At 59.9% G+C, this 13,243-nt stretch overlaps 1 protein-coding gene across 2 annotated transcripts; it reads left to right on the top strand.

Moving 5' to 3' along the window:
• The first annotated feature begins 495 nt into the window (after window positions 1-495).
• On the top strand, window positions 496-13,160 carry CACFD1 (calcium channel flower domain containing 1). Of its 2 annotated transcripts, XR_010989514.1 has the most exons (6): window positions 496-889; window positions 5,194-5,266; window positions 5,766-5,891; window positions 6,702-6,809; window positions 7,381-10,628; window positions 10,670-10,691. XR_010989514.1 is itself a non-coding variant. In XM_068155910.1 (5 exons), the coding sequence occupies exons 1-5, from the start codon at window positions 766-768 to the stop codon at window positions 7,472-7,474; spliced, it is 525 nt and encodes a 174-aa protein (XP_068012011.1). In that variant the 5' UTR covers window positions 496-765; the 3' UTR covers window positions 7,475-13,160. The 2 variants fall into 2 exon arrangements, 1 of the variants encoding a protein (XP_068012011.1); XM_068155910.1 differs by having other exon boundaries at window positions 7,381-13,160.
• Window positions 13,161-13,243: the final 83 nt, after the last annotated feature.

Genomic DNA, 13,243 nt, shown 5'->3' with positions numbered 1-13,243 from the left:
GAAAATCTGATCCCATTCAGCTCCCCCCATTTATTAGGGAGAGCAACCTGATCCCATTCAGCTCCCCCCATTTATTAGGGAGGATAACCTGATCCCATTCAGCTCCTCCCATTTATCGGGGAGGACAATCTGATCCCATTCAGCTCCCCCCATTTCTTAGGGAGAACCCCCTGACTGCACTCCTTTAGAGGGGAGTGTGTCCCTCTTCTTTGGAGGGCAGCACCCTGCAGAGCTGTTCAGTCCACACTAATCCCCAGATTCATCTTTCCCTTTCTTCCCAGCACTCTCTGCCAGCCTGGATGACGACCCAGGGGAGCGGGACTGGAGCTCGGGTGCCCCCCCCCGCCCCAGCCCCCCCAGGCCTGGGGTCCATGCCTGTGTGGCTGCTTATGAATATGTACAGGATGGACTCTGCCCAGCAGGCTTTTAATGAGAGTGACATCAAAGCCCTGCCTGCTGGAGGAGGGGACCCACAATGCAATACGCAGGCAGACGTGGAGCTCCCCAGCCGCTGGCATCGCTGCTGCGGGCAGAGACCCTCCATTGTCAGCCCTGGAGGGGCTGCTGGGGCCTCAGGCCTTCCATGGGGGTGCAGGGGGAGACTCATCAGCCCCCAGGCTGGCTTTAGGGAGCGCCTCCAGGGTCGGCCGCACCGAGAGCGTGACCCGGAGGCGGTGTGGGGGGTGTGGGCACACATCCTGCGCCGCTGGCGCTCGGGAGGGGAGCGTGGTGCTGCCCCCCTGACCCCCCGGCAGCTGGGCTGCCATGAGCTCTCAGGATGAGCAGTTCCCAGCAGCAGCCCCCGAGGCAGCAGCTTCCTCCAGTGCTGATGGCATGACCTGGTGGTACAGGTGGCTCTGCCGGATTGCCGGGGTCACCGGGGGCCTGTGTAAGTATCGCCCTCCCTGCCAGCCCAGCCCGCTCCCCGGGGTCCCTCCTGCATGCCACCCGGGGCCTGCTGCCCTCCTCTTGGGGTCACCTTGGTGCAGGGAGGGGGGGGGGGGGATGGCCATGACAATCCCTTGGGCTTATGGGGCTGTGTCTGCCCTGAGACACTGGGGCTGGGTGGATGGAAGAGTCCTGGCCGTGCCCGAAGAGGGGAGGTGGCAGCTGGCGCAGCCAGGATGCGCTTTGCGTGCTGCTCAACTCTGGCACCAGGGAAGGGGGACGTCCTGGGGGGGACCTGCAAGTCGTTCTCGGCTCCTGGAAGGGGTGGGAGCAGCAGCTGAGCCCCTGGTCCTTCCAGGAGGGGTGTGGGCAGGTCAGCCTGAGGATGGTTTAACTGGGGGTGCTCAGCAGGGTCAGGCTGGGGGGCTTGGAGAGGAGCTGTGGGGGGGTTTGGTTCAGCCTGCTCGGCGCTCAGGTGTTTGTGTGCTCCTGCAACTCGAATGCTGGGGGATGTTTCCTGCTCCTCCTGGGGATTGCAAAGAGCCTGCCTGTGGTTTTGGGGGAGCTTTTGGAGGGGTTGTTTTGAAGGGCTTAATGGACTGGGTCTGTGTTGTGTGTTTTGAGGGGGTCCAGTCTCGCAGACAGGAGGAGCCGACGTGCAGCACAGGGACTGTGGCTGAGCTCTCTGTTACCTGCTGCTGAAGGGGGGGGGAGGGGGGAAACCCTTTTCCCAGGGAAAAAAAAAGAGTCTTTGCAACTTTGCCAGAGATCAGCCTGTCCTGTGGTGCTGTTTTGCTACGTTCTGTGGAGAGATTAATAGCTCTTAAAAGCAGGAGGGACTGTTACGAGCGCTGAGGCTGAGCCCCTGCAGAGCACAGGATGGAGAATTTCTTCAGCTTCAGGTCCACCACTTCTAGTCACACCGGAGTGCTGCTCAGCCACTGCACTCAGCCCTGATTTATTCCTTTGGCTGCTGAGCCCCCTCTCTCCCTGCCCCCTTCCCCTCTCTCCTCCTTGCCTCCAGACTTGCCTGCAGAAGCCCCTGGGGTTTTGGGAGCCAGCCCCGGAGAGCACGGTGCGGTCAGGCGGGCTCCTTGCAGCCCTCCTTTGGCTGGGCTGCTGAAAGCTTGTGCTGCTCTCACCGGGTTATGGCTGAGGTGCTGAAAACCTGGAGGTGTGAAAGGATTGGGCAGGAGTTGCTCTTCTGGGGCGAAACGTCCTGGCCTCGCCGCGCTCCGCCTGGGGCCTCTGCGCCGCTGCTCCCGGCCGGCGGCCAGGAGGCCAGCTGGGACCTGTCTCCAGTGCAGCTCCCAGCTCAGGGCTCACTGCAGCAGCATCTTTCCCACGGGCTGGGGCTGCACGCTTCTTTCCCCCCCCCCCCCGTGCCTTTGCTCCATGCAGAGCTCAGGGGGAGCCAGGGATGGAGGGCGAAGAGCTGGGGAGGGCTGGCTCAGGCTGGAGGCATCGCTCAGCCCCTGCCAGGGCAGCTCTTGAGTGGCTTACAAGGGGCAAGCCTCGAAGATGAGTTTTTGGCTCTGTCTTCCTGTTTCAAAGCAGCTGAATTGTGCTTGGATTGTTTCCCCCAACCTTTTGTTCACAGCTCTGGCTGCTCAGGACTTGGGTTTTTGTTAAAGCACAGCTGAGAGTTTTATGTCTTTGGGTGAGTCTGGGAGAAGAAGCTGTTGGAGGAGCCAGGACCTCGACAGGATTGGAGGACTCCTGTTTCCAAGGCTGTGTAGCAATAGGCCAAAGGGGCAATGGCTTGAAACTGGAGCAGTTGGACATTAGGAGGAGGCTCTTCACTGTCAGGGGAGTGAAATACTGGAAGAGGTTGCCCAGAGAGGGGGTGGAGGCCTCATCCCTGGAGGTGTTCAAGGTCAGACTTGATGTGGCCCTGAGCAGAGCAGGCTGCTCAAGCTGGAGGTGTCCCTGCTGACTGCAGGGAAGTTGGAGAAGATGACCTTGGAGGGTCCCTTCCAACCCAATGCATTCTGTGATTCCATGAGTCCACTTGCTCTGTAGCCCTGACAGTCCCCTGCAGGAGGCTCTTCAGGCAGCATGAGACACAGACTCCTGTTAGGAGCAGGGGAAATGGGGGGCTGTGGAAAGAGCCAACCCTCCAGTGGCCCTCTTCAGGATTGCTCCTTGCTCAGCATCCCCTTGGTGAAGGTGAAGAGCTTGGGAAAGGGGTGGCTGGTAGCAGGGCAAGGCTGGAGTCTGCTGCTGCTGCCCTCAGAGCTTGCTGTGAAAGAGCAGAAGTCGCTTACAGGGATTTGGAGCAGCTGGTGTGGGGTGCTGCTACAGGGCTGGGTTGTTCCCTGCAGAGGGTAAACAATTCCCTGCAGAAAGGAGGAGAAAGTTTGCTGGAGGAGGTGAGGCTGGCAGAGAGCATCTACCACGTGCAGGCACCTGCAGCTCACAGCTTCCTCAGGCCAGAAAGGTCCAGGGGTGGGAGCAGAAACCAAGACAAACAACAGGCAGGATCCGTTTCTGGCTTGGTGACCTTGGCCAAGTCCCTTCTCTCCCTCCTGTTCCTGTTTGTAAGAGGACAAGGAGAGTCTGTGGCTTCTGCAAAAGGCTCCAGGAGCTAAAATAGGCCTGTGTGGAGGACACTGACCAGCTGCTGGGCATGAATAGAGCCTTTGTGGGGTGGTGTGTTCTCCCCCCTCCACCACTTGAGCTCCCAGTTATTTGTGCTTCCTGAGGGAGTCAGGGTGGAACAGCAGGGAAACAAATGGCAGAGCTGCCTGTGGGCCATGGCTGGCATGCCACTGAGCATTGGCCCAGGGAACCACAGGATGGCTTGGATCAGAAGGGACCTTCAAGCTCAGCCAGCTCCAGCCCCCTGCCATGGGCAGGGACACCTCCAGCCTGGCCTTGAGCACCTCCAGGGAGGACACATCCACAGCCTTCCCTGGGCAACCTGTGCCAGTGCCTCCCCACCCTCACTGTCAAGAGTTCTTTCCCAATCTCCACTCCAAGTCTGCCCTCCTCCAGCTTAAAGCCATTACCTGCACTTTCAACCAGGCCTCTGGTTTGCAAGGCAGAAGTCCCTGGGCTGGCAGCTCCAGCCCCTGCTGGCTGCTGAGGGAGGCAGGAGCTGATCCCAGCCCGGTGGCAGAAGGATGGAGCTGGCTGCTGTGGGGTGTGCTGCTCTGCAGAGGAGACTGAAGGTCACCCAATCGTTATCCCTGTGGCTGTTGGCAGCCACCACCGAGCTCTGTGTCCCTGCCATCAGCAACCTTTGAGCCCTTCCCTGCTGCTTGCTGCTCCTGCTGACTTGGGCACTTGCTCAGCTCAGGCTTGCTGGGTCATTGGTCCCCTGGCAGCTGGGCTGGGTGCTTAGCTGAGCTTCCTGCAGGGCCTCAAGGGTTGGTTTTGGGCTGTTGGAGGACAGGACAACCTCTCTTTGGCTGGACTGAACAAAAGGAGGCAAAAAAAGCCTGCTTAGAGAGCATGGCAGCTGGTCTCCACCCATGGCTCTCTGGTGCAGCCCAGCTTTGCAGCTGTGGATGGACCTCTATGCTCTGCTGTGCTGTGCAGCAAGGCAGGAGCCTGCCCCAGCCCTGGCCACCTTCTGAGCAGAGTTTTGGGGATGCTGTTCTAATTGTAAAGTGCCAGAAATGTCCTTTCCTGAGTCCCCATCCCTCAAGGGGTGTCAAAGCTGTGCAGATGTGGTGCTGAGGGCCATGGTTCAGTGGTGACCTGGCAGTGCTGGGCTGGGCTTGATGATCTGAAAGCTCTTTTCCAGCCAAAACAATTCTCTGGTCTCTGTGGCTGCTCACAGCAGCTCTGCTCAGAGACCTCTTTAGCAAAGCACCAGCAGGCACCTGGAACACCCAGCCCCAGGGGAGCTCTGCTGCTCCTCCCTGTGCTGCTGCTCACCCCCAGCCAGCTGGGAAGGGCTGAGCAGTTTCAGCTGGGCTTTGCAGGGTGAGGTTTGCCATGGGCTCAGGTTCCAGGTGAGCAGCAGCAGCCCTTTGGTGTCGGTGGCTTGGGGCTGTATCAAGTGCCAGCAGCTCTCTGCAAGTTTAATGAGGCAGAGGAGAGGCTGTAAGACCTCCCCAGGGCCAGCAAACCTTCCCACCCCCCCTCCTGTGCTGCTCTGCAGAGGCTGCTCTGCAGTGCCCAGAGGTGCTGGCCCAGGCAGGGGCTCCTCTGGGCAGCCCCTGCTCTACAAACAGCCCAAAAGAGAGGAGAGCAGAATGGTGCTGGTGTGGCTGCAAGGTCCTGGTGCAGGGCAGAGCTGGGAAGGGGAGCACTGGGCTGCTCTGGGTGGTCACTGAGAGCCTCTCTGCTTTCTAGCCTGTGCCTTTGCTGGCCTCTGGAACTGTGTCACCATCAACCCCCTGAACATCGCCGCTGGCATCTGGATGATGTGAGCAGAGTCTCTGTGCTGGGAGGGGGAGCTTCAGCAGGCAAGGGGCAGAGCTGCCCTGCTTTTGGGCACTGGGTGTGAGGGAAATGTCCCTCAGGGTCTGTGCATTGCCAGACCTTGTTCCATGGGGGGGGGAGGTGCTGGCTTTGGGCTCTTCTCAAGGTAAATCCTGGGATGCCCTCACCCAGACTGAGTCTGGGGGCCCAGGGCTGGGGACACTGACACAGGCTGCCCAGGGAGGCTGTGGATGCCCTCTCCCTGGAGGTGTTCAAGGCCAGGCTGGATGAAGCCTTGAGCAAGCTGTGCTGCTGGGAGGTGTCCCTGCCCACGGCAGGGGGTCAGAACTGGATGATCCTTAAGGTCCCTTCCAACCCAACCCGTTCCCTGAATCACCCAGCAGTGGGTGGGGAGGGAGCAGAGGTCCCCAGGGGCTGGGGGGCACGGCTGACCTTCTCTGTGGGCCACATGGGGCTGACTCTGCTTTGCTCTCTCTCTGGAGGCTCAATGCCTTTGTGCTGTTCCTGTGTGAGGCTCCCTTCTGCTGCCAGTTCATCGAGTTCGCCAACGCCGTCGCTGCCAGGGCGGACAGGCTGCGGCCCTGGCACAAAGCTGCTTTCTACTGTGGGTGAGGAACCTCCTCCTGGGCTGTGCTGCTGAGGCTGGGACACGAGGCAGTGGTGTGTGCTCACAGCCCAGAGCCAGCCTTGTCCTGGGCTGCATCAGGAGAGGTGTAGCCAGCAGCTCAAGGGAAGGGTTCTGCCCCTTCGCTCTGCTCTGCCCTGCTGAGACCCCACCTGGAGCACTGCATCACTTCTGGGGCCAAGGAACTGCTGGAGAGGGTCCAGAGGATGCCACAAAGGTGGTCAGAGGGCTGGAGAACCTCCCCTAGAGGGGCAGGTTGAGAGAGCTGGGGAAGTTCAGCCTGGAGAAGAGAAGGCTCTGGGGAGACCTTAGAGCTGCCTTCCAGGATCTGAAGGGGGCCACAGGAGAGCTGGGGAGGGACATTTCCTAAGGGGCTGTGGTGACAGGACAAGGGACAAGGGGTGGCAATTAGAGCAGGGGATGCTGAGACTGGGGATTAGGAAGAAGTGCTTGACAGGGAGGGTGGGGAGCCACTGGCACAGGCTGCCCAGGGAAGGTTGTGGATGTGTCCTCCCTGTTCAAGGCCAGGCTGGAGGAGACCTTGAGCACCCTGAGCTGGTGGGAGGTGTCCTGCCCTTGGCAGGGGGCTGGAGCTGGCTGAGCTTGAAGGTCCCTTCCAACCCAACCCCTTCTATGAGCCTATGAATCCTCCTCGGGTCTGCTGGGGCTCCAGGCTGTTCCCGGGGGGCTCAGCCTGGGGGGGACAGGTTGGGATGCCTGTGGGCAGCCTGTGGGGGATCCCTGCAGGCATGGGGAGCAGAGCCTGGCTCTGAGGGCTGCCTCTCTGCTGCAGGATGGCCGTGGTGCCGGTGATGCTCAGCCTGACGCTGACCACGCTCTTCGGGAACGCCGTCGCCTTCGGCACCGGAGTGCTCTACGGCCTCTCCGCCCTGGGCAAGAAGTAAGAGAGCTCTGCCTGCTGGGGGAGGGCAGGCCAAGGGCCTCCAGCCTCACCTCCACCTGCCCCCCTGAGCCTGTGCTCTCCTCTCTGCACTAACCACACCTCCAGGTGTAAATGCTGCTGCAGAACATCTCCCTGCCACCATCCCTCTGCCCAGGGAGGCTGTGGCTGCCTCCTCCCTGGAGGTGCTCAGGGCCAGGCTGGATGAGGCCTTGAGCAGCCTGGGCTGGGGGGAGGGGTCCCTGCCCGTGGCAGGGGGTTGGATCTGGATGTGCTTTAAGGTCCCTCCCAACCCATTCCATGGATCTCAAATCCTCCTCAGGTTTGCTGAGGGTCAAAGCAGTTCCCTGGGAGCTCAGCTGTGGGTCCCAGCTCTCTTCTGCAGCTGTTGGACTTATGGAGCCAGCTCTGGGGACAGGCAGCAGCTTTGGTGGGGTTCAGCACATCTCCTGTCTCTCCTGGCACCCCTTGGTACGAGAGGGACCCACCCCCCGGGCTGGGAGCCCCTGTGCAGGGTGCAGCAGGTGGGCAGCAGGGGCTGGCATGCCCACACTGTCCCTTGTCTCCGCAGGGGAGATGCCATCACCTACGCCAGGATCCAGCAGCAGCAGAAGCAGCTGGATGAGGAGAAGCTGACAGGGACCCTGGAGGGACAGGCTCTGTGAAGCAGTTGAGCTGGACACTCAGATGGTGAAGATGTGGAGATCCCCTCTGCCCTCCCCTCTCCCCACTCCCCTCTCCCTTAGCCCATGATGTCCCTGGACACTGCAGCGAGTGGAGCTCTCAGGGGCTGGGGCAGGCTCTGCCCTCTTCTCTCACCAGCAGCCAGACCTCAGTGTGGTGGTCTCTCTCCTCCTCTACCCTCACCCAGACATCTCACAGTCCTCCTAGCTTTTACTTCATGGAGTCTGGGGTTGGTTTTCTCCTTTGCTGTAGTGGTGCTGGCCCTGTGCTGGCTGCTCTGCAAGGCTGATCAGGTAACCTTGCCTTGGACAAGGCAGCCAGGGCAGCTGCTCCTGGGTGGGCTGAGCGTGGGCAGGGCATAGGTGCCAGCTCCTTGCCTCTCTGCTGGTCTCACATGGGGCTCAGGGAGCTGCTGGCTTCACACCCTGGGGGTCAGCTGCCATTGCACAGGCCATGTTTCCCAGGTCTGATCACCAAGCCAGGGTCTGGCAGCAGATGGTGATGCTTAAGCTGGGTCTTGTTCCCCTGAGGCTGCTCTAGCACAGGCACTGATGCATGGGGGAAGACCTCAGCACCAACCCCATGTAGATACAAGAACCATCTGCCAGAGGTGCTGGGGCACAGCCTGGAACCCCCAGAGCACACTCCCCACCTCCTCTGGATGCAGCCTCAGGTAGTTCCTGCAACCTACTTGAATTACAGTGAATGACTTGGTCTCACTGAGGGGAATTTGCTTCTGCTTCCCTCTGTTTGCTGGGGCAGGAGGGAAATAAGGGCTTGCAGAAGATGCTGCTGCTGGGGCCAAGGGGGATGCTTTGCTGGTGTGCAAGGACATCCTTCTCTTGTGAGCCTGGGGCTCTCTTCTCTTACCTCTCACTCCCTGCACCTGCTGCTGCTTGCACCACCCATCCCTCCACACCAGGGGCCTGCCCTTTGCTTCTGGCTGGTCCATCCTTTGGGCTGGTGGTGTTGGGGACCCCCTCTGGAGGGGTTGTTGTCTGGGGAGGTGAAGCATCCTTCCACTGCAGGCACAGGGAGGCCTGGAGCTGGGCAGCTGGGATGTCTCTGCACCCTCACCCCAGGCTCCATCGGTGGCTTTTGCATCCTGGTTTCTCTTTCCTTGTATCAGGCAGGACAAAACTCACTGAGCCCAGGTCTCCCTCTCCTCATTGTGACTTCTGCTGGGGTGGGCTGGGGTTAATTTATTGGGGTTTTACACAACAGCTTCTAATGTGGAGTAGGATAAGGGGCAAGAGTTTATTTCTAGTGGTCTAAGCCTTTGGATGGGACTCAGTTTCCCTGGATGTAGGAGGAAGGAGTGCTCTGAATCCTGTCCTTCAAAGGGCTGCTTCATGTCCCTGGGGGGTGGGGGGAGAGGTCTCCAACCCCAGGGTGAGCCCTGGGGTGCTGTAAAATCCTATTTCAGCCTTCAGAGTGTTTCTCATGCTTTGGAAGGTGTTGTCCTTTGACCCTTTTGTGTCATCCTTTGACCCCTTGGTCTTGTCCTTTGACCCTTTTATGTTGTCCTTTGACCCTTGGTGTTGTCCTTTGACCCTTTTGTGTCATCCTTTGACCCCTTGGTCTTGTCCTTTGACCCTTTTGTGTTGTCCTTTGACCCCTTGGTGTTGTCCTTTGGCTCTTTGGTGTTGTCCTTTGACCCTTTTGTGTTGTCCTGTGACCTTCTTGTGTTGTCCTTTGACCCTTTTGTCGTCTTCTGGCTTGACAGAGTTTGGTGTCTCCCCTCTTCAGGGAGGAGCCCTGGGCTGTGAGTGGGGTCTGTACTCAGCAGCCAGGGCAGGCAGCAGCAGCTGTGGGGAGCAGGGGCACTGAGGGCTGCAGCCTGTCCTTCCCCTCCTGCCCTGGGAGGCTGAGCTCCTGCTGCCACCCACACTGTGTGGTCCCCCCTGGGGCCGTGCTGTGGGCTGGGAAACGCTGCTGGAGGCTGGGTGCTGCCTGTGGCTGCTGAGCAGTGCTGGGTGGGAGGCTGTCCCTAGGAGATGCTCTCCCTGCTGGTGTGGTGTCTGCTGGTGGCAGCTGAGTGTCCCCAGCACGGTGCTGGCAGAGCCTGGGCTGGGGCAGGGGCTGGAAGGGGCTTGCTGGGCACACATGCAGCACCTCCCTGGGGCTCAGGGAGCTAAGCTGCCAGCTGAGGCCAGCTGATGTTAGCTGCTTGGAGTTCAGGGAGGTGTGAGGATTTACACCACTCAGGAAGGTGGCTTGGGTTCAGTTACACACAGCTGGATGCTGGGCAGCCACTTTGTGCTAAGTCCTCCTCCCCCAGGACTCTGCCACCAGCTTGTCTGGGACACAGGGCAGGCACCAGCAGCCCAGGAGCAGCTTGCTTCAATCCAGGTCCTGCTCTGGCAGTCTCCAGCTCTGGGCTGCTCCTTCTTGCTGCAGGCAGCCCATGGGGCACTGCCCTGCCTTGTGTGTGTGTGTGCAGGGACCACAAGCTCCTGGCTGTGGGGGTGGGAGGCTGCAGGGGGAGCAGGCTGCAGCTCACAGAATGCTTCAGATGCTCTTGGTTGGAGCTGGAGGTGTTGGCCCTGTGCAGGACCTTTGCTGGGTGGTCCAAGAGCAGAGCCCAGCCCAGCAGGCAGGACATCTGCCTTGCTTTCAGGGGGGGTTGGGGTTAGGTAGTGGTTAGCAGAGGAATGCTGCAGACTGATGTCTTTGGTAGTGACTGCTTTGCTCTGGGAGCAGCTCCACAGGAGCTTTAGGGACAGGAGGCCAAAGGCAGAGCAGAGCTGAGAGAGGAACACTTGTGGCTGATCCTTGCCCACACTGATCAAGCAGAGAGCTGCTGAGACCCTTGCTGGCTGCCTCTGCTTGTTGGAAGGGACCTTTAGAGGTCATCTGGTCCAACCCCCCTAATGCCATAGACCAGCAGCAGTCCCTGGGGCAAGTAGCTGCTCCAGGTCACCTGAAGGACATGGACAGGGCATGGACAGGGCATGGACAGGACCACTCTGCTCCCTTGGCACCAAGGCCAGAAGTCCCTTGGGCAGCAGCAGTTTTGTCTGGCTGAGTTTTGTGACAGTTGGGGCTGACTCTGTGGCCAAGGCAAGCAACCAGCCTGCACCAGCCCTGCCAGGCTGCCAAGAGACTGCACCAGCCCTGCCAGGCTGCCACCAGGCTGCCACCAGCCTGCACCAGCCCTGCCAGGCTGCCACCAGGCTGCACCAGCCCTGCCAGGCTGCAAAGAGCCTGCACCAGCCCTGCCAGGCTGCCACCAGCCTGCAACAGCCCTGCCAGGCTGCAAAGAGCCTGCACCAGCCCTGCCAGGCTGCCATGAGGCTGCCACCAGCCTGCACCAGCCCTGCCAGGCTGCCACCAGGCTGCACCAGCCCTGCCAGGCTGCAAAGCTCAGCTCTGAGCCCAACACTTGTGCTGGACATGGGCCTCAGGGACTCTTAGCTGAGCTGGAGCCTTTGGCCATGACCACAGAACCATAGAACTGCTGAGGCTGGAAGAGACCTTTGAGATCATCAGGCCCAGCTGCTCCCTTTGGGCTTGCAGTCCCCCCCAGGTCTGTTCAGTGCCTCTGTGCCTCCTGCAGCAGGAGCTGCCTCAGCTCCATGCTCCAGCTCCAGGCTCAGATCTGTGCCCCTGCAGATGAAGCTCCTGGGGGATTTGTGATGCAGCTGAAAGCAAGGCAGATGCTGTCCTTGTTGCAGGTGTGGCTTGGTGACAGCACCCATGGCTTCTGAGGGATGTGGTGACACCTAGGGGGTGGCTTCCCCTCCCTGTGGCCAGGAACTGGACTGTCTGTCTGTCTGTCTGTTTGTTGTGGAGATAGAAGGGAGCTCCAGGGTAGAAGCCTCACAGTGGTTGATGTGCCTGTGGTGGTTGTTAGTTGTGTTTAGAGGCACCCCCAGGGGGCCTGGAGCTGTGTGAGGACGGAGCAAGTACAAAGCCCTGCTCTGGAGGTTTTAGTAGGCTCCCCCCAAGCCCTGCTGGCAGCACCCCAGCTGGATGGCTGAGCCCCAGGGTCCCTCCTGCAGAGCTTCTGCTTGGCAGGTCTTGGAGAGGCCTCCTGGGAGGTGATGGGGCAGAAGTTTTGTCCCCCAGGTGTGGGTGCTGGCAGCACATGCCCTGAGCAGTGGATGGTTCCACCCTTCCCTGCCTGGGCTCTGCCCTTATCCCCAGCTGCAGCTGCACTGGGGGCAGCTCTTCCCTCTCCCCTTCGACCATGGGGCTGGCAGCACTTGTGCACAGCAGCTCCACTGGGCCCTGAAGAGCAGAGCAGAGGCTCAGGCTCTGCTGCATGCCCAGACCTCCTTGCCCTGGGCAGGAGCTGATTCTGTAGCACCAACTGGACTCTGTGTGTGTGTGCAGTGAATAAAGAGACCATGCTACCTCTGCAAAGAGCCACTGTGATTTCTCAGCCTCTCAGTGCCCTTCAGCCTTCCTCTACTGAGGGAAGGAGATCACTCAGAGAATGCTCCTCCAGGGAGCTCCTTGCAGGACCTGAAGAGCCCAACCTCACCTCCTCTCTGGGCATTTCCTCCTGAGGCTGAGCCCTGGGAAGCTCAATTCATCTTGGTCATTTTTTTTCCTCCTCCCCCCACCTCAGGAAACCAAAACCATTTCCCTGCCTTCAGGGAAGGTTCTCAGAGAGCTGAAGAAATCAAGAGCTGGTCCAGAGCCATGTGGGAAAGAGAATGCTCTAGCCCAGGGCTGCCAGAGCCTGATCCTCAGGAGGTCAGTGGAAAAGAGAGGCTCCTGAGAGCTCTCCTCCTCAGGCCCTGCTGAGAAGCAGCCTGGCTCCAGCCAGGGCTGCACAGCTTTCTGGAAATGGCTCTCAGCTGCAGAGGTCAAAGCTGCTGGGGAATTTCCCCTGTGGTTTTGGCCCAAGTCTCTTCCTCTCTCCCAGCCTGCTTTGGATGCATCCCCTGATGAAGCTCATCTTCTCTGAGGTGCTTCTCTCCTCTCCTGCTGCAGGGGATCTGCAGAGCAGCTGGCAGCTGCTGGGAGCTGGGGCAGCTCTGCCAGGCTAGCCCAGGCCACAAACCTCTCCAGCAGCCCTTGGAGTGCCAGCTGCATGGCAGGAGGTTGGAGAAATCATCTCCCAGCTCAGCCTTTGTCGTGCTGCCCTTTCTGGGAGGAGTGAGGTTGGATGTGGTGCTCTGCAAGGCCTTTGGTTCCCCCTCCTGCAGCTGTGTTTTACCTTGGGCTGGGCTCTAAAAAGACATGTAAGGAGTTCTGAATCTTGCAGAGCCACCAGACAAGGGGGGAAGAGCAATTTGTCAGAGAATGAGTTGGGTTGGAAGGGACCTTGAAGGCCATCTAGTTCCACCAGGGACTCCTCCCCCTTGGCCCCAGCCAAGCTGGCCTGGACCACTGCCAGGGAGGGGCTTTGCTGCTAACTCTGCACTTGGAATCTCCCAGGGGTGGAGCTGGGAGGCTCCACACACAGCAGTGGTGGAGATGCAGCCTCCTTCCTCTTTGGGGATGAGTAAAACCCTGTGGTGGGAAGGATCCCCTGAGCAGAAGGTGCTGTGAGTGTCCCCCCCTGTCCCTCCTGCAGGGGACCACTTGCACTGCAGCTGAATGTTTGCTCCTCTTGGTTGTTCTCTCTGTCAGCTGCACTTGGTCTTGTTCCTTAGGCTCCTTGTGTAATTGTGTGGGTGTAGAGCAATAAAACCTGGCAGTTTTTGTACCCTGTACCTGGCTCTGCCTCTTTCACAGCCCTTAAGCACACCAGACCCACCTGGGAAGCTTCAGGCTCTTGTGGCCCCCTTGCCACA

The sequence above is a fragment of the Melanerpes formicivorus genome, unplaced genomic scaffold (assembly GCF_026170545.1).
Source record: "Melanerpes formicivorus ecotype bairdi unplaced genomic scaffold, bMelFor1.0.p_v2 SCAF_33, whole genome shotgun sequence".
NCBI lineage: Eukaryota > Metazoa > Chordata > Aves > Piciformes > Picidae > Melanerpes > Melanerpes formicivorus.
The sequence above is the reverse complement of the archived record's forward strand: the minus strand, read 5'-3'. Positions and strand labels throughout refer to the sequence as shown.

Excerpts from the sequence above, each read along its gene's own strand:
- CACFD1 (XM_068155910.1), top strand. The coding sequence starts at position 766 with ATGAGCTCTCAGGATGAGCAGTTCCCAGCAGCAGCCCCCGAGGCAGCA. Across the intron at positions 5,267-5,765 it reads GCCGCTGGCATCTGGATGAT|GCTCAATGCCTTTGTGCTGT; the intron begins GTGAGCAGAGTC and ends CTCTCTCTGGAG. Across the intron at positions 5,892-6,701 it reads AAAGCTGCTTTCTACTGTGG|GATGGCCGTGGTGCCGGTGA; the intron begins GTGAGGAACCTC and ends TCTCTGCTGCAG.